This window comes from Rhinoraja longicauda, chromosome 42 (assembly GCF_053455715.1).
Source record: "Rhinoraja longicauda isolate Sanriku21f chromosome 42, sRhiLon1.1, whole genome shotgun sequence".
Lineage (NCBI taxonomy): Eukaryota > Metazoa > Chordata > Chondrichthyes > Rajiformes > Arhynchobatidae > Rhinoraja > Rhinoraja longicauda.
Window position 1 is genome coordinate 3,217,357 of NC_135994.1, and position 20,723 is coordinate 3,238,079.

At 44.8% G+C, this 20,723-nt stretch overlaps 1 protein-coding gene across 3 annotated transcripts; it reads left to right on the forward strand.

Annotated features, from left to right (window-relative positions):
* The first annotated feature begins 132 nt into the window (after window positions 1–132).
* On the forward strand, window positions 133–19,274 carry tarbp2 (TAR (HIV) RNA binding protein 2). Of its 3 annotated transcripts, none has more exons than XM_078431631.1 (8): window positions 133–278; window positions 2,464–2,633; window positions 5,412–5,514; window positions 10,366–10,438; window positions 11,716–11,837; window positions 12,577–12,700; window positions 15,143–15,335; window positions 16,561–19,274. In XM_078431631.1, exons 1-8 carry the CDS (start codon window positions 226–228, stop codon window positions 16,716–16,718), a joined length of 996 nt encoding a protein of 331 aa, XP_078287757.1. In that variant the 5' UTR covers window positions 133–225; the 3' UTR covers window positions 16,719–19,274. The 3 variants fall into 3 exon arrangements, with proteins under 3 accessions (XP_078287757.1, XP_078287758.1, XP_078287759.1); XM_078431632.1 differs by having other exon boundaries at window positions 11,719–11,837; XM_078431633.1 differs by lacking the exon at window positions 133–278 and adding an exon at window positions 3,600–3,645 and having other exon boundaries at window positions 2,518–2,633.
* The last annotated feature ends 1,449 nt before the right edge of the window (window positions 19,275–20,723 follow it).

Sequence of the window (20,723 nt, forward strand, 5' to 3'; positions counted from 1 at the left end):
TTTCTCACTCGTCACACGGCGGTCGTCGAGGGCTCTCCGTCCTCGCGCCCTTTTCGGCGCCGGCGCCGTCGTCGCCGCCTGACCCCTCCCCCCAACCGGAAGCGCTGGTGGCGGGCCGGCGGCGCGCCTGCGCAGTGGCATCCGCGCCAGCGCTGATGCGGGACCGTGGAGGAGCCGGAGCCGCTGCCGTTGCCTGAGCCACGATCACCGCCAGCGTTGTCTGGGATGACGGAGGATCGGGCCGCTGCTGCAGCGAAGAAGAATTCCAGCTGTCCCAGGTACGGAGGGGCAGCTCGCCCAGTCGGGCCCTTTGCGGGAAGCTCTTTGTTCGTTGCCGCCGCGTACAACCTGGTCACGTTAAAGGAGACCTACTCTCTTCATCGCCCCGGGACGTCCCTGTCGTGTCATAGAAACAGAAAATAGGTGCAGGAGTAGGCCATTCGGCCCTTCGAGCCTGTACGCACCGCCATTCAATATGATCATGGCTGATCATCCAACTCAGTATCCCGTACCTGCCTTCTCTCCATACCCCCTGATCCCTTTAGCCACAAGGGCCCCATCTAACTCCCTCTTAAATACAGCCAATGAACTGGCCTCAACTACCTTCTGTGGCAGAGAATTCCACAGATTCACCACTCTCTGTGTGAAAAAAAACGTTCTCATCTCGGTCCTAAAAGACTTCCCCCTTATCCTTAAACTGTGACCCCTTGTTCTGGACTTCCCCAACATCGGGAACAATCTTCCTGCATCTAGCCTGTCCAACCCCTTAAGAATTTTATATGTTTCTATAAGATATAGAAGGAAGCATGGTCGCAAATTCTGCGTACAGCAAGCTTCTCCAAACATCAGCGTGACAATAAGCTCGTAATATGCTCTTACGATTTTAGTTGAAGTATAACTGTTGGCCTCCAAGGCAACAACGAGAACTATTTTCTTCTAAATTGCCTCATGAGGTCTTTTATATTCACCCGAAGGAGCAGACGAAACCCTTGGTCTAACAGCTCCTCGACATTGTCTCTTCCACCGACCACCCTAAGGACACTTGCAAAAACTTTTTGTGGACATTTTAATCTGGTCAATTCTTCAGAAGTAAATTGAAACACTCCAGATGCTTAAAATTCATACGACGTACCCCCTTTCTCCTCTGCCAGGTTAAATTTACAAGAGATCTTTACCCCACCCCTATCTAAAGTTTGTTCTAATTCCCTTTCACCCTATTATTAAACTATTTTACCCACTTCCCCTCAATCCCATCATGGTCTCTCCAAGATCATTTTATCCACAAAATGCACATCTCTATTTTCATTTTCCTGGAGGTGGTCATTATTAGCAAGGCTAGTATTTTATTGTCCATCCTCAATTGCCCATCAGTAGGTAATGGCTATATTTTGAAGGTCTTCTGGTGAAAGTGCTCCTATGTTGTTGGGGAGGGAGTTGCAGGTGTGCGACTTGAAGAAAATCCTGCTGTTGGTGGAGTTCCCCTGGACCTATTGCCCATTGGCAGCAGTCATGAGTGAGGAGGTGCCTGTCGCAGTAGCCAAGGCAAGTAACTGCAGCACATTTTGTAAGTGGTGCATATTGCAGCTACTGGGTCATCATGCATCAGGCAGCACTGGTGTCAATTTTCCCAAGTTGGTGTAGGTTCGTGTAGTGACAGAGTGCAGGTAAACCTTTTGGGTGATAATCAACCAAGTGTCTTGGTACTGGATGCTGTTGAGCTGCATGGGTGTTGTGGAAGATACACATCTAGTCAAGTGTGGAGTATCTCATCATACCCCTATCTTGTGCTGCATAGATGGTGAAAAGATTTTGGGTGGCAGAAAGCGATTCATTCGCAAGTAGTGGAAAGCACCACTAATCTAGTGATCAGCCACCTTCCCTCCCTGCCTCAATGCGAGCTGATGTTAACATTTTTACCTTAACATGTCCTGCTTCCCCCCCGCAAAATCAGTTGCCATCGCCCCTGCCATTTTTTAAAATTTTTAAACCACAGCAGTCTTTGAAGAAAAAAAAAGACACAAAGTGCTGGAGTAACTCAGCAGGTCAGACAGCATCTCAGGAGAAAATGGATAGGTGACATTTCGGGTCAGAAGAAGGGCCCTGACCCGAAATATCACCTCTCCATGTTCTCCAGAGATGCTATAAGAAAATAACTGCAGATGCTGGTACAAATCGAAGGTATTTATTCACAAAATGCTGGAGTAACTCAGCACGTCAGGCAGCATCTCAGGAGAGAAGGAATGGGTGACGTTTTGGGTCGAGACCCTTCTTCATCCAGAGATGCTGCCTGACCTGCTGAGTTACGCCAGCACCTTGTGTCTTTTTATTTGTAAACCAACATCTGCAGTTCCTTATGTCTACAGTAGTCTTTGATCTCTTTGATCCTTGAAAACCACTGCCCCATCTCTAACTTCTCTGTCCAAGTCCTACAAGTCTTACCTGTTTTATCTTTTTATTATGCAGTATTGAACAAATGCTGGCCTCAAATCCTGGGAAGACACCTATTAGTTTACTACAGGAGTATGGAACAAGGATTGGAAAGACACCGGTGTATGACCTGCTGAAAGCTGAGGGGCAGGCCCACCAACCCAATTTCACTTTCCGAGTGACAGTCGGAGATATTAACTGCACAGGTTTGTGTCTCAAGTTATTCAAGGAGGGTGAGGGAGTTTGTGATGGTTCAAAATAGCGAATCGACTTGTACGCTTTGAAAGTAGCAATGCATTTTTTTCAAGGTTCAACATTTGTTTTTGTTCGAATTGGTTGCGAAGAGGCACCAGTGTTAAAGGAAAAAGTGGTTTCAGTTTGTATAATGATCTGGTATTTGGCACTGGCTGTGCTGGTATGATTTCATTGATTATAAGAAAATAACTGCAGATGCTGCTGGTACAAATTGATTTATTCACAAAATGCTGGAGTAACTCAGCAGGTCAGGCATCACCTGAAGAAGGGTCTCGACCCGAAACGTCACCCATTCCTTCTCTCCCGAGATGCTGCCTGACCTGCTGAGTTACTCCAGCATTTTGTGAATAAATGATTTCATTGATTATTACAGTGCCAGACATCTCCATGTTTTGGGGGTATTTTAAGTTTTTTAAAATCAGGGAAATGGACATTAGATGTGATAGAAAGTATTTCAGCAGAACAATGCGTTCTGAAATTTTACCGTATTATTCACTGTCTTTCCGCTAGTCTCAAGCCCTGCCACCATGCAAATTTTTATTTTAATGATTTTATTCATTGCTCATATTCCATGTAACCAGAGTGGGGAACAGGGTCAAATTCTGTTAAGGCGTTGCATCCCTACGTATGCTTGGGTATTCCTCGTTTATTTGTTGGTGGCAATTTTGGAAACTGATTTCCTTTCCCATGTTCCTTTATATTTCCATGCTGTCTCTGCAGTATGACACCTTATATATGTGAAGAAATGATGTTACTTGCTTTAATAAAAAACACGAAGGACAACAACTCTCACCAATATCCCCACATTGTTTTCTTCACCATTCCTCTTTCTCAGCAACTTAAAGCACTTCTATCTCTTCCTGTTTCTGGTAACAGTTTGTAGGCCTGAAAAGTTAACTTTGTTTCTCTTTCCACAGATGTTTGCTGCCTGTTTCCACCATTTTGTTTTTATTTATCTTCAAGGTTAGCATTGTTTTTCAGCTCGATGTATAGTGCTAGTGCTGTTCCTAGTGTGGAGCCATTAAGATTATTATGTTGCATTTAATCTGGCTGAGTAAGCAACATGATTTAAGTCTCATGGACATGCAAGAAGAGCAGTGATGTTTGTATGTTTATCTGTTTTGCGATGGCAAGGACAAAATGTTCTGATGGGATTATTGCTGACATCAATATTGATGACTGGAAAAAATGCCCGTGTTGGTCAGTGTAATGGCTGCCAATCCAAAGCAGACTCTTGTGAAGCGCTGTTCAAGTCGTTCACTTTCCAGAAAGGAATTCTGTACTAAGAGGTCTCCAGCAGGATGCGTTCTGACAATCTGGAACCAATATCTTTATATCAAAGTTGGAGAACAGAAAGAGGCCATCCGATCCATCTGCTCCATTCCAGAGTTTGTTCTCCACATGGTTCTGATTTACCATAACCATTTATTCTTCCTGTAGAAACGAGGAACTGCAGATGCTGGTTTACCAAGGGAAGACACAAAATTCTGATCAGGCATCATCCCTGGAGAATGTGCATAAGTGATGTTTCAGATCACATATCCATGTCCATATACACCTACCCGAAATGTCACCTATCCATGTTCTCCAGGGATGCTGCCTGAGCCACTGATTTACTCCAGCATTTAGTGTCTTCAATTTATTCTTCCTCCTACATTTACTTATGTAACCGACCCTGAAAGAATGCATATATAAGAAAATGTGCACATGTAACTGCCGAAAACTATTTAATGCGGGTCCACTTTCTCATCGATCTTTGGGTAAAACTGCTTCTTAATTAGTTGGATCAACTTTAATAAAAACTTTTAACTCAAGGGGAATTCTACCTTTTCTTAACTGCAGACTGATGTCCCTTTTGTAAATGAGATGACAGCACATGGAATCAGTAGTTTATTGTAGGTGGAGCTGGTGTGCCAGATGTGACCTGTTTTCCCATGCACAAACCATTTAAGAGCTACAACCAAAAGTGAATCATTTTGTGTGTGTGTGTGTGTGTGTTAATATTCCACGGACGGCATTGAGCATTTGATTTAGGTATAAGTTTATTATTGTCACGTGTACCAAAGAGCTTTGTTTGCATGCTATCCCATCAGATCTGATAATGCGATACCTAAATACAACCCAGTCAAACTCAAGTACAACAGGTAGAACGAAGGGAACGATACAGAGTGCAGAATATAGTTCTCAGCATTGTAGCGCATCAGTTCCAGAGACAACGTCCAATATGGTAGAGGTGAATTGGACAGTACCCTAGCTTAAGGAAGGTCTGTTCAAAAGCCTGATAACAGAGAGGATGAGGGGGGGGCGGTCTGTGTGGGTTGTTGGTTGAAGAACATTTTGATCAGGTCGTCAGGTTTTCTTCCAGTTGCATGAGATTTTTACTAAATAAAAGTGGAGTTTTGTTCTTTAATGCAGTGATCCCTATCTGCTGAACTGGGATATTGGCCTATATTATATACTTGTGTACTGGTGGAGCTTAATGGTACAATTCTCACCCAATTGAGTGTGCTGGCAACAAAGGCACACTTGACTCATCTGGCAAACATTCCTCTTTTAAAAGGGGATTCAAACCATTCTGCTTTGAGACAAGTTATTCAAATTTACCTAACAATCTAATTAGTTCACCCCCCTGGGGTTTCAAGGCTGACGTGGCTGATGAAACTGGTTGTACTGTGACTTTTTAAAAAATCGTACTTTGTGTTTTAATTGATGTTTTTCCCCCCCTTCAGGTCAGGGGCCAAGCAAAAAGGCAGCAAAGCACAAGGCAGCAGAAGCTGCCCTGAAATTACTAAAGGGAGGAAACATGTTGGAGCCTATGTTGGATGGAGTCAAGTACGTGAATAGCTAACTGCACCTGGAAAGAGCTTTCTATTCCATCGTGTGACGGTGACGTTCAAACCTTTAACTGCCCTTCTCCCACGTCCATACTTCCTAAAGGCAGTGACATATGCAGGGAAACCATTCCAAAGTTTCCTGGTGATTGCCCAGTCATTTCTTGAGGCGATCCTTGGCAACAAACATTGATCTGCTGTAACCATGTTGGATATCGCAGCTGTACACAGTGATGTTAATTATCGTGCACCCCTATTGTTCACATCTGCACTTTCTCCAGAAGACACTGGCTGGTGATCATGAGCAGAAATCTTGTAACAGTTATAATCCCTCCTCACAACCCCCCCCCCCCCTCCCCATCCTATTGTAATTCCCCTCTTTGCCACTCCAGTTAAAATCTGTGCCAATTTGAAGAATATCTGCATTCAGAGGTGCTGCTCTGATGAAACGGTGAACCGAGATCCTCTGTGTTCCAATGGTTGAGGTGGATGTGAAAAATTGGTTGGCACGTGTACTTTTTTACCCCCAAAAAAGCGCATCCATGTTCTACGGCCTAAATGTCTCCCTGGATTAGTGCTCCCAAAGTTTGATTGACTGGTCACTCCTCTCATTGCCAGTTGCGGGACACTGCTATGCGCAAAATGGCTGCTGCATTTGCCTACATAAGTCACTGCATTTCAAAGCAAATTGTTGTACGTGAACATTATGGAACATTTTTGAAAGTTATGATAATGGCGCTATGTGAATGCAAACTCCTTTTCTTCCGAGTGCAGGCGCGAGATTGGATCCGGGACTTTGTGACGCCTTCTCTCCATATGAAAAATATCAAATGTCATTTCACGTATTGTGTCAAATCAATTTTATTCACAGTTGGGCTTTTACTGGAATACACCTGGGAAAGCCACATGTTTTAATGGAAATGAGTTGGACATTCTGACTGTCTAAAACTTGGTGACAGTCTCTCCACTGTTTTTCTATTTCATCTTGTATCACGGGTGCAAACATTTCAGTGGGGGAGTCTCAGGAATGACAAGATAAATTTGACATAAAACTCTTTACTACTTGGAGTTAAACATAGTAACTTCTTCAGTTCTCCAAGGCCACTTACTCACAGTCTTCCCTTGGTGCAGTTCTGATTGCCCTAACTCTTTTTAGCCAAGAATCTATTGATTTAAAGTGAACATTTTACTACGTAGTAACCAGTACAATATTTTGTTGGCTTAATGCACTCATGGTAGTGTTAGCTATAGGTAGGAATAAAATGCAGTAATCCACAGTACTCTTAAAGATACCAATCTACATAATCTAACTGTTGAGTCACGCAGAAGGTGGTGGGTGTCAGGAACAGGCTGCCAGAGGGGTAGTTGAGACAGGTACTATAACAACATTTAAAAGTCATTTGGACAGGTACGCGTTAGGAAGGGTTTCGATGGATATGGGCCAAACTTGGGCAGGTAGAACTAGTGTAGATCGAGCATCTTGGTCAGCATGGGTAGGTTGGGCCGAAGGGCCTGTTTCTGTGCTGTATACTCTTAGTGGGCAACTCGGGATTGTGATCGCTATCCATGAGATGCTTGGCATTGCCCTTTTTAAATGTAAAGTATATAGGGATTATAAACGTCCCTCGATGCTATTCAAATGCAAGTAGAAAGTTTCTGTGGTGTCCAGGCCAGATCATCCTAAGATGTTTAATATAAGAACTGCAGATGCTGGTACAAATCGAAGGTATTTAGTCACAAAATGCTGGAGTAACTCAGCAGGTCAGGCAGCATCTTGGGAGAGAAGGAATGGGTGGCGTTTCGGGTCGAGACCCTTCTTCAGACTGATGTCAGGGGGGCGGGACAAAGGAAGGATATAGGTGGAGACAGGAAGATAGAGGGAGATCTGGGAAGGAGGAGGGGAAGGGAGGGACAGGAACTATCTAAAGTTGGAGAAGTCGATGTTCATACCACTGGGCTGCAAACTGCCCAGGCGAAATATGAGGTGCTGTTCCTCCAATTTCCGGTGGGCCTCACTATGGCACTGGAGGAGGCCCATGACAGAAAGGTCAGACTGGGAATGGGAGGGGGAGTTGGAGTGCTCGGCCACCGGGAGATCAGTTTGGTTAATGCGGACCGAGCGCAGGTGTTCAGCGAAGCGATCGCCGAGCCTGCGCTTGGTGTCGCCGATGTAAATAAGTTGACATCTAGAGCAGCGGATGCAATAGATGAGGTTGGAGGAGGTGCATCCTAAGATGTTTGTTTCATTGCCATTCACAAATCAGTTCACACAGAAACCAGCTCCCCGCCCACCCCCCCCCCTCCCACCATCCATCGACTCCATCTATATTTCACACTGCGTCGTGGAAGCAGCTAACATAATCAGGGACCACTCACACCCCGGTCATTTCCTCTTCTCCCCTCTCCTCTACGGCAGAAGGTACAAAAGCTTGAAAGCACACCCCACCAGATTCGAGAACAGTTTCTTCCCTGCTGTTTTCAGACTCTTGTACGGATCTATCATATGCTAGAGATGAATTTCCGATCTTCCAATCCATCTTGTTATGGCCATTGCGCTTTAACAAAATCTGCACTTTCTCTGTAGCTGTAACACTATTCTGCGAGGTGTTTATTTTCTCCTTTTCCTTACCTGATGAACTCATGTATGGTATGATTTTTCCGGATAGCACGCAAAACAGTTTTTCATTATATCTCAGTATATGTGACAATAATAAGCCAATAACATGTTGGATATTGCAGTGCGCAAAGTAGCAGCTGCGCTTGCCTGCACAACAGTCGCTAAACTCCATTATGTGACGCGCTTCAGAAATGTTTCCAACGGACGTGATAAGGTGGCGTGCAAAGGAAGTTTTAAATTTTGAAAATGACCCCTTTCCGTTAAATGCGAAAACATTCAATGATGCAGACTTACTCCATACCTTACCCGTAGAATGTGTCCAGGTGCTCAATCTACTCGTTCAGGGGCTGAAGAATGGATCTACTCTTGCCTGGAAAGGAGGAGGGTGGTGGGTATATGGAACGAGTTGTCAGAGGTTGTAATTGAGGCAGGTACAATAACTTTTAAAAGACATTTTGACAGGTACATGGATAGAAAAAGTTTAGACGGAATGGGCCAAATGTGGGCCAATGGAACGAGTTAAGATGGGACATCTTGGTCGGCATAGACAAGATGGGTCTTGGTTGGCATGGACAAGACAGGCCGGAGAGCCTGTTTCCGTACTGTATGACTCTGACTCTAAAATACCGTACCAGTTGCCCATGCTGGATTTGGATATGCAACGTAAATGTGGAATGGTTCTAACCTTGTCTACGTTAAAGCACTTGTGCCCACAAAACCAAGGGAGAGAAAAGTCTTCCTTGTGCAAAACAAAATGTTCATGGTATGCAGTAAACATTGGCAAAATTGTACTTGTTGATTTGAGGACACTAAGAATCAATGATATAGCACAGGTGCAGATTCAGGCTGAGGCTGGGTCTGATCGAACTAATCTGAATCATTTTGTGGTATTTTGTCTTCTGATTCAAGTGCACAAATTGCTGGGTTTATTGAATTCAATTTCACAACTTGCTACGGGTGGGATATGAACTTGTAACATCCTGCATTCTGAGTCCACTACCATAATCTCAAAGTTATTAGGCTCTAACTCGTTGAAGCCTGAGTTGTCAATTTAAGACAAGTCACTACAGAGGCTAAGTATGAAAGAAAATCCTCAATGTGTTATGTCCTTAAGTATTTTCTAGTATCCTGCTATGCAGTAGTCCATGAACCCCACACTAGCACTGAGTTCAATGTGACGACTGGAGCCTTAAGAGCTTTGGCAAACTTTTTTAAAAATAGTTTCTGGATCTTGTAAGTCACCATTCAATGAATTGTCTTGTATCATCTATCTCCCCCAAATCTCGAGCAGTGCCACTGTGGGGCATGACTGAAAAGTACATTGATCTTCTGTACCCATTAGTCCAAAGAGCTTCACAAGGTAATTTGCAGAGATCACTGTGGCATCACTCCTCGAAACCTGGTACCAATGAATCAGTGAGCAATGGGCTAGCACAGAGGCCCAAGAGTGAGTTGCTTTGCTGTAATAATAATAATAATGCATTACATTTATATAGCGCTTTTCTAAACACTCAAAGACGCTTTACAAGGTTTACTAAAACATAAAAGAAAATAAATAGATAAATAAGTAAACGAAGAGAAAAGGAAAAAGAAGGTGAGGTGACGGTCAGTGATTGAAGGCAGTGCTGAACAGGTGAGACTTCAGTGATGTTTTGAATGTGGTGAGTGAGGAGGAGTCTGACGGTTTGGGGTAGTGAGTTCCAGAGTGTGGGAGCAGCGATGGAGAAAGCCCTGTCCCCCCAGGATCTGAGTTTGGTCCGGATGGGGGGACGACGACAGGAGGTTAGCAGCAGCAGAGCGGAGGTTACGGGTTGGAGTGTGTCTGTGGAGGAGGTCAGTCAGGTAGGATGGGGCCAGGTTATGGAGGGCTTTGTAGGTCATGAGGAGGATTTTGTACTGTATAACCTTCCACTCGCTTGGGGGAGGAGTGACTGAAGAGTCATGTTCAGAACAAATGAAGAGTATTTACACAGAGTGCTGGAGTAACTCAGTGGGTCAGGCTGCATCTTTGGAGAATGTGGATAGGTGACGTTTCGGGTCGGGACCTTTCTTCAGACCAATTGTAGGGTCCCGACCCGAAACGTCACCTATCCACATTCTCCAAACTATGCTGCCTGACCCACTGAGTTACTCCAGCACTTTTGTGTAAACCAGCATCTGCAGTTCCTTGTTTCTAAGAATATGTACAAATTGATACTTCTCATTGTTCTATTATTTTGTCTTTTTCTCTTCCAGAATCTCTGGAAATGAATCTAAAAGCTCCAGCTCTGCGCAGTTGGCGGAATGTAACCCCGTTGGAGCTCTACAGGTACTTATTTCTTTCCCCGAATCCCAGAATAGATTATATTTTTAAGTTCAACACAAAGTACTGGAGTAACCCAGCAGGCCAGGCAGCCTCTCTGGAGAACATGGATAAGCGATGCTTCGAGTTGGGACCCATCCTCAGACTGATTGTACTCGGGTGGGGAAGCTGGTAAAGAGGTGGGAGCGAGACAAAGCCTGGCAAATGAGGTGGATCGGCGTGATGGGCGGATGGGTGAACAAATGGGAGAGATGAAAAGGAGACAAAGGGGTGTTGTATAATGAGAGAAGAGGAGTGAAATTTAAAGCCAATGGGATGGATATAGGTGGACAGGATAATGGGAGAAATGGGTGCCCACCAGGGGATGGGGGGGTTCACAAGAAAGTGCTGATAAAATAGATGTTCACACTGTTGGGGTGGAAGCTGAATCAGTATTTAAGCCTCACACATGCCTCTTCTCACTTTGCTTTATCCATCACCTAATCCCATTTTTTTCCCTTTGTGTTTATCCAATTATCCAGCTGCGCCATTTCTTTTTAACCATGATTTCCGATGACAGTTTCCACATTGTAACCACTCCAAGGAATGAAGCTTCTGCCAAATTGCCTGATGGGTTTATTGGAGACCATCTTACATTTCTGGGCCATAGCTTTGACTATGTTTTTCTCCCTCCTGCCCTATCAGAGCTCTTCGTAATTTTAGATCTCAATTGGACATTTCCTCGCCCTTGTTTCGGAGAAAAAGCCCCAGCCTGTTACGTTTTTTCTGAAAGTTATACATTTCACTCTGGTGTCGTTCCAATAAATCTTGCTTGCTTCCTCACCAGCTCCTCAATATCCTTTTTTTGTAATTTGAGACCAGACTCTGAAGTGTCTTGGATGTGTTAGTCACTGTTTGCTGAAGTGGTTTGGCTTTTTGGTTTGGGATACAGGAAAATGTAAGATTCCAGTCATTTGACATATAAGGGATTTTAATCCGTTTTTTGGGTCTGTATATAATGTTCATGTTCACTGGCTTCTAGCATGGGTAAGGTGAAGCAGTTTTAAAAACTGCATATGAATTTTCTCCTTCAACGAGGCAATACTTTAGAGCAATGTTCTGCAGTGGGTTTTGTGAAAATGCTCATGGAAGCGTTGAGTTTCATTGGCAAGGAGGTGGCGTGGAGTTTTGGGAGGTTAATGATTGGGAGAGGGCCGAATTGCATCCTAAGATAATTGTGGGTTAATGTCTTTGGACAAATGTTTTCAGGAATCTTCTGTTTAGTGTGTGCTCTTTCTTTCCAGGAGCTGGTGGTTCAGAAAGGATGGAGACTCCCAGAATATACAGTGACTCAGGAATCGGGTCCTGCCCACAGGAAAGAGTTCACCATGACCTGCAGAGTAGAGAGATTCTTGGAGATAGGCAAGTATTTCAGTGTTGTGCTTGTCTCTGCAGAGTGAGGGCTCTCTGCTGCCTCAGGTCACTGTTCTGTCCAAGATGCCACACAGATGCGTGTGCTGTAGGACAGGTGTGTGCGTCACTTGCACTGTCACACTGACATAGGAACCGGATTCGGACCACTTGTTCTGTAGCAATTGTAAATATCAATTGAAGGCCGGAAATGTACTCCAGTGTGATGAAGTTCTGACGTTGGTCACCTCTATTACTTGCCAAAACACGTGCAGGGCAGGGAGGGATGGGATGGGGTTCTACTTTGGATCACGTTGGTGAGTTTTACTCAATTTCCAGGGGGCCAATTAACCCACAAACCCATACATCTTTGGAATGTGGGAGAACACCAGGAGGAAACCCACGCAGTCACAGGGAGAACGCGCATGCTTCTTTCCAGCAAAATACAAGGCAGCGTTCGAAATATTGTGCGTCCAGTGTTATGGTTACCATTGAGAAGAAATGGAGGGGGAGGGTTGGGGGGTGGTATGTGTTGGCATGCACATGTCTCCTATCATTCCACTTGAAGAAACATTTTCAGCAATTATTCCGAGTAATTAATGCATAACACTTGCAGTGAGGCTGTGATCATTTTGTCCACTGGGGGTGTTCAAGCACAAGTATGGTATCACTTTTCCATTGTTGAGAAGGCAATGTACAAAATGGGTTGTGTGCAATAAATCCTGTATTTGCTCTGTCATCTCCTTTGTAGGAAGCGGGACCTCAAAAAAGCTGGCAAAACGCAACGCTGCTGCCAAGATGTTAGCAAGGATCCATGACGTTCCTGTAGATCTGAGGGATGGGAATGACGTTGAGTTGGAAGATGACCAGTTTTCCATAGTAAGTGTATTAATGTTGCTGATAGAGCACCAGTTTAAATGACAATCGCAGATCGGAAGGTTGTGATGTGACTCCACTACCACCTTCTTTGTAAAAAGACAAACCATGGGGACAGAGCCAAGATTGGAGATTGATTTTTATTGAGGAAGTGACGTTGAAGGCTGGATTGGCAATGAGGTGGTTGGGGGGAAATCTTCATACTGTGCCCATTTAAAGAGCTCGATGGGATTTGGAAGTGGGTCTTCTGTGGTGGGCAGTTCATGGGGTTGTTGCCAATTTTGGGAACAATTTACCATTTTCTTTACTTGGCTATTCACAGAGAGTGGGTGTCATTGACAATGCCCGTCTTCAACTGCTCTAATTTGATGCAACCAAATAGCTTAAACGTCCACTTCAAATCCAGTTCGGTATAACTCACATGGTGTGTCACAGGGTTAAAATAACAGCCTGGCATTCCAATCAGACAGGATTCCCTCCTTGAACAACATTAATTCAACCTGTGGACTCGGGGAACTGCAGATGCTGGTTTACAAAAAAAAAGTCACAAGGTGCTGGAATAACAGCAGGTCAGGCAGCATCTCTGGAGAACATCGATAGACGACATTTTGGCTCGGGACCCTTATTCAGACTCAATAGATGATGTTTCAAGTCGGCAGTGAAGAAAGCCAATGGAATGTTGGCTTTCATAACAAGAGGAGTTGAGTATAGGAGCAAAGAGGTCCTTCTACAGTTGTACAGGGCCCTAGTGAGACCGCACCTGGAGTACTGTGTGCAGTTTTGGTCTCCAAATTTGAGGAAGGATATTCTTGCTATTGAGGGCGTGCAGCGTAGGTTTACTAGGTTAATACCCGGAATGGCGGGACTGTCATATGTTGAAGGACTGGAGCGCCTAGGCTTGTATACACTGGAATTTAGACGGATGAGAGGGGATCTTATCGAAACATATAAGATTATTAAGGGGTTGGACACGTTAGAGGCAGGAAACATGTTCCCAATGTTGGGGGAGTCCAGAACAAGGGGCCACAGCTTAAGAATAAGGGGTAGGCCATTTAGAACGGAGATGAGAAAAAACTTTTTCAGTCAGAGTTGTGAATCTGTGGAATTCTCTGCCTCAGAAGGCAGTGGAGGCCAATTCTCTGAATGCATTCAAGAGAGAGCTAGATAGAGCTCTTAAGGATAGCGGAGTGAGGGGGTATGGGGAGAAGGCAGGAACGGGGTACTGATTGAGAATGATCAGCCATGATCACATTGAATGGTGGTGCTGGCTCGAAGGGCCGAATGGCCTACTCCTGCACCTATTGTCTATTGGGACTCTTCTTCAGACCTGTTGGGTTCTCGCAACCCCCTACATGCTTTGTAATGACTTTTACCTATTTCAAAAATCTCAGCTGTCTTAATGACGTTGGAATTTGCTTTCAGTACATTAATCATCCTGGGTTACAAATTGAGTAATCTTCAGCTAAATGCCAAATGAGTTCCTATTCTGTAGGCTGGTAGGTTAATCGGACACTATAAATTACTCCTGGAGATGTGGGTGAGGGGTAGAATCTGGTGTAATCGATGGGATTGTGGGGACAATAAACATGGGATCAGTGTCAATAGATGGTTGATGGTCAGCACGGACTCAATGGGCCGAAGGGCCTGTTTCTGTGCTGTATGGTTCTATAGCAAGGCGAAGGGAAAATTGAAGAGGCCAGAGTTAGCTTTCCTAACTTGCGTCGAACAGACGCTGTGTGTGGAGTTTGCACGTTAACCCTATGACCTTCGGGTGCTCTGGTTTCCTCCCACGTCCCCAAGACGTGGGTTTGTAGATTAATTGACCTCTGTAAATTGCCCCTGGTGTGTAGGGAGTGGATGAGAAAGTGGGATAACATAGAACTAGTGTGAACGGGTGATCGATAATCTGTGTGGACTCGGTGGGCCGAAGGGCCTGTCTCCACGCTGTATCTCCAAACTAAACAGCCCATTCAGCCTGACCACTTTTTTTTAATAGAGATTTAGAGATACGGCGCGGAAACAGGCTCTTCGGCCCACCGAATCCGCGCCGCCCAGCGGTCCCCGCACATTAACACTATCCTACACACACTAGGGACAATTTTTACATTTTACCCAGTCAATTAACCTACACACCTGTACGTCTTTGGAGTGTGGGAGGAAACCGAAGATCTCGGAGAAAACCCACGCAGGTCACGGGGAGAACGTACAAGCTCCGTACAGACGGCGCCCGTAGTCAGGATGGAACCTGAGTCTCCGGCGCTGCATTCGCTGTAAGGCAGCAACTCTACCGCTGCGCCACCGTGTTGCAGTTTGTGCACATCAGTGTGGTTGTAGATGTGTGTAAACAAATGTGAGAATAACTATCACCAGTTGTGCTCGCCTTCACTCATTTGGCTTATCACTCTCCACCTTGCCATCCCTCTTGCTCTACCTCCCTACATCTAGATGCTTAACAGCAAACTGGATTGTCCAAGAGGCAAGAACACAGGTTGCACGTGGGATTCGCTCCGGAATTCTGTTGGAGAAAGGATTATGCACCTCAAGAGCCATCCACTCGGTGTGGTCAACTCCAACTTTTGCCAGATGCTGAGGGAGTTGGCAGAAGAGCAGCGATTCGATGTTAGCTACTTGGACATCGGTAAGTCTCCTTTGGCTGAATACCAGAGTGCATGGCGTCTGTTCCACGCGGAATGGATTCATCGAAGTTTCGTAATACGTAAGATGATAGCGACAAGGAACTGCAGGCGTTGGAATCTTGAGCAAAACACACAAAGTGCTGGAGGAACTCTGCAGGTCAGGCAGCATCAGTGGAGGGAATGGACAGGCGACATTTCGGGTCAGGAACCTGACCTCAAATGTTGCCTGGCCATTTTCCTCCACTGATGTTGCCTGACCTGCAGAGTTCCTCCAGTACATTATTTTTGCTGGTAAGATGATGTATGGCGTTGTCATTAAGGCCTATCCATCTTTGAATTTGTAGATAGATTAATCTCCTGGAAATACTACTTGCATCACCAAGAATAAATGAGTAATCCTCTATTCATTAAGGGATTGGTTTATTTGATGAGCTTTGAAGTGAAAGAGGATATTTGCTCTTTGCTTTCTTGGTACGTCTCAAAGTGCTTTGATTGAAATGGACAATAGACAATAGGTGCAGGAGGAGGCCATTCGGCCCTTCGAGCCAGCACCGCCATTCAATGTGATCATGGCTGATCATTCTCAATCAGTACCCCGTTCCTGCCTTCTCCCCATACCCCCTCCTTCCCAGATCTCCCTCTATCTTCCTGTCTCCACCTATATCCTTCCTTTGTCCCTGACATCAGTCTGAAGAAGGGTTTCGACCCGAAACGTCACCCATTCCTTCTCTCCCGAGATGCTGCCTGACTTGCTGAGTTACTCCAGCATTTTGTGAATATAAACCTTCGATTTGCACCAGCATCTGCAGTTAATTTCTTGTATTATGAGACAATGCTGTGCAATCGCCTCGACTTTATCAGTCAGAGAGTTGTGAATTTGTGGAATTCTCTGCCTCAGAAGGCAGTGGAGGCCAATTCTCTGAATGCATTCAAGAGAGAGCTGGATAGAGCTCTTAAGGATAGCGGAGTCAGGAGGTATGGGGAGAAGGCAGGAATGGGGTACTGATTGAGAATGATCAGCCATGATCACATTGAATGGCAGTGCTGTCTCGAAGGGCCGAATGGCCTCCTCCTGCACCTATTGTCCAGACCAGTTAATCTAGTTTAAGGGAAAGACAGTTGGTAGAACGTTGGTTCACTGATAAGTAGCTTGACGCATGTATGTGATCCTGTTTATTAAGATGTCTGATAACCTCAAGTGTCTTTTGTGGTCCTTTTGTTTTCCAGAAGAGTTGAGTTTGAGTGGTTTGTACCAATGTCTTGTGGAGTTATCCACCCAGCCCACCACCGTCTGCCATGGCTCTGCCTCAATGAGGGATTGTGCTCGTGCCAATGCAGCTCACAATGCACTGCAGTATCTGAAAATAATGGCTGGAGGAAAATGAGTCTGACGCTGAATCATGTCGCTCTTCGTCTGACCAGCACTATTTTCTTTTGCTCCCAAACTGAAGTATTTTTTTTAAATCAACAACTTGAATCTCACAAGACATGCACTTGACTGAATGTTCCTTGCTGCTCAGTCTGCCTACCAGGTGCCTTTTTAAAATTTAGGATATAGAAGTGCGGTCCGAGAGAAGAAATGGATCTGAAGGCTTCTCGTAAGGAAATGCATAATTATAACGTGTTCTCCCACATGGGCCACCCGCAGGTCTTTAGTTCATTGGTGGGCCAACCTGCCGTTATCATTGGGGGACACATTATATCCCATGAGTTTCCCAAAACTGGTACTAAGAAACCCAGTGTGGTTGTAAATAGCACCCTGGGCCTATTTACAGTAGTTCTAGTAGAATTGCTTCAGTAATGTTGGCATCTGCTGTGATTCTTTTTATCCAATTTTCCCTCATAATGTAAAGTGTTTTCAGGGACCAAACTTAGGGCATTCACCTGTAATGATTGTCAAGATCAGTAATCAGCCTCGTGGCACGCGGGACATTGTTGTGTCAACATGTCGTCTTTTGAGTCCTACGCCACGGATTCAGGCCACTCGGCCCGCCGTGTCCGTGGCAACCATCAAGTACCCCGTCTACTAATCCCATTTACCAGCAGCACTTGGTCCGTATGCCTGTGTGTGCGTGTGTGTCCCATCACTTTGTGGCATTGTGTGCCTGTGGATTTCTCGAGTGTACCAAGGCATGATCTCGACTCGGGTTGCCTGAGCATTGGGAAGCTGCTGATTGCTCCTTTCAAAGAAAGGCTCTGGCCGATCTCTATGAGAGGTTCCCTTTCTGCTGCTGTTCCTCGGACACAGTGCAGCATTTTCAGCATCCCTGCAAATAATTGTGCAGCTGTGTGGCGGTGGGAGGTTAGGATAAGCTACAGAGATAAATATGATTTTTTTATTCTGTTAAGTATTATGATGCTTATTTGAAATGTTATTTATCATTTTTGGAACTTTTGAGTCCAAAGATCGGCTGAATTAAAGGATGTGCACTACTTAGTGACCATATGTCACACCATACTTCAGTAAAAGTCATTGTTCCATACTGCACAAATGGCAGCTTGTGGATTAACCAATGTATACTTGTGTTCTACACCAGGACCTTATCAGTAGCTTGCTTGATGATCCCGCGATATTTCTGTTGATAGGGAATCGTGTATTAGAAATGCACCCTTAACAAGTGCCCGCCATCATTGGACTTTGCAGCTGTCTACGGTGAATATAGACCTTTTTACTTCAAATATAGAAGAGGCTCCTCCAGTTAAAGCAAAGGAAAAAAGAATTGGAAATTCTATAGCACTTTCGTGACTTCAGGACTTTCATACCCAACATGGTACTTTTAAAGTGCGGGATCTGCGGTCACTGTTATAAAGTAGAAAATGGCCTGTGAATAATGATGCAGTATGATACTTGACCAGGTACATTGAGTGTCTCCCATTCCTTCTATCCAGAGATGCTGCCTCTTCCGCGGAGTTACTCCGGCATTTTATGTCTCTAGGCTGATCCTTAGCTTGTATCGCCAAACAGTGAGTTTAATAACTATCGAGTGCCCTTTTGTACAGCGTGTGAATATTGGGCAAAGGAAAGGATCTGTGGCCGCCTGTCTATGCAAAGCTTACTGGTACCGGCTGTCAAAGCACGCATGGTGTGATTTGTCACTTCGGTAAGGCACTGTGTCTCAATACATTTGGAAAGGCAGTTTTCTGTTGGGGAGGCGGCGGTGAACAGGTAGAGAGACGTGATGGAGAGATTTGGAAGGGAGATATACTCACACAGTAAGTTAATCTCTGCCGTTTCACACCCAAGGCCCAGAGCTGATAAGGTTAGAGTTCCTGTTACTTGCTGTGAGGGTACTAAATGGCTCAACCAATGTGAGTCCATAGCACAAAGCAGTTAGACTCACTGAAGGCTGTTACGCTAACCGGCTTAAATCTTGGAGGGGAAAATCAAAAGTGGTGCACTCAATTGTTCCTCAAAGTTTCGTTTGAAGGCACATTGAGTAGATAATTGTTTGATCAGTTGCCTGTTGTAAATGCATTCAGAAACAAAATCATGTTGATGCAGTTGCTGTGTGGACCAACTCTTCCCGGTGCTGGGATAGGGCAGAGGAAGAGCCTCTCTGGTGCGCACTTTGGGATAAATTGTCCCTCACCACACAATGAGTGTACAATTCACCCAGCAAATGTGATTCTAGGCAAAGCATTATACAGATGCTGTGCACGGATTTAGCTTTTTTTTTTATGGTAAGGGAAATTGTGTTTTCATTGAAATTGCTGTGTTGAATTTAATGTTTTAAGTTTATATAATCTCTTCACTGGTAATTCTATGAACTGAAGTAATGTGATTTTTTTTCCCCCCCCATAAATTACATACTTTGTACTCTGCAATACCTTTGGAAGGTTTTGTTTATTTATCCAAGGAGAACTGGTGTGTTTGGAAAATTCACAAGGAGCTGCGTTTGGGAAGATTAGAGGAATCTGTCCCTGTTTAAAGGCAAACAAAATACTGGGGGCTCTGAGCAGCTTCATTGACATCTATGGAGGAGGGGGAAAAACATTGACTTGGCTTGAGCATTACTCGTTTGACTTCTTGTATTTTCAGTGTTTTTTCCCCTTCATCCAACATGCACAGAGATTTACCTGGCTTTGGTAGATATGCACTTAGTATGACATCTCTCTGCCCACCATTCCAGTGCAGACAACATTGAATGGGTTCATTCGTGCACATTTAAGACATTGCCCACAATTATCACACATCACATCTTCAACCCACAGTTGACACGTTGGATTGCAGAGTTTCCTCACTGAGCAGATCATTTCTCGAGACGAGGAATGTGGCCGATCTCAACCAAGCTATTTGCCAGTTGATCAGATGTCAACTTATTTACATCGGCGAAACCAAGCACAGGCTCGGCGATCGCTTCGCTCAACACCTGCGCTCGGTCCGCGTTGGCCAAACTGATCTCCCGGTGGCCGAGCACTTCAAATCCCCCTCCCATTCCCAGTCTGACCTTTCTGTCATGGGCCTCCTCCAGTGCCATAGTGAGGCCCACTGGAAATTGGAGGAACAGCACCTCATATTTCGCCTGGGCAGCTTGCAGCCCAGTGGTATGAACATCAACTTCTCCCACTTTAGATAGTTCCTCTGTCCCTCTCATCCCCTTCCCAGATCTCCCTCTATCTTCCTGTCTCCACCTATATCCTTCCTTTGCCCCGCCCCCCTGACATCAGTCTGAAGAAGGGTCTCGACCCGAAACGTCACCCATTCCTTCTCTCCTGAGATGCTGCCTGACCTGCTGAGTTACTCCAGCATTTTGTGAATAAATACCTTCGATTTGTACCAGCATCTGCAGTTATTGTCGTATACTCCCCATTTCAGCTGCTGATTGATATCTAGTCTTATGAAATTGAAAGTCTGATGAAGCTGAAGCCAAGCATGCTGGTGTTTCTGTCCGAAGAATATCCTGCAGACAGATTTGAGGCTTGCATGCAAAGGAGAATGTGGGTAAGATACCAGAGTCTTTGCAAGTGCATTTACCAAGTGCATCTTCCTTTCACAATGGGAGAAAGTTGGCAGGTGATAAATAAAATGCACTTCGATTCCCTCTGAATGTAATCCAGGTCGCTTCAGATCAGACCTCACAGAAAACCATGATGTGGAATCAACACCAAAACTTGCTAAATGTGTACCAAAAATCCACCGTGGGAGTCATGCAATTCTCTTGATCTGGGAAAGGGAAGGAATGCTCTTCAATTAACTTCCTGCAACATATGTGACACATTTGGGGACCAGACTGATGGAGTGACGATCAAGCCATCCACCTTTTGAATCCACTGTTTAAATTGTCACACATTTACACAAATTAAATATGTGTGCACACGTTTTGTTATAAAGTGAGAATGTGAATGCTACAATGAAGATCCAGGGATTGAAATTCAGACCAGACCACTGA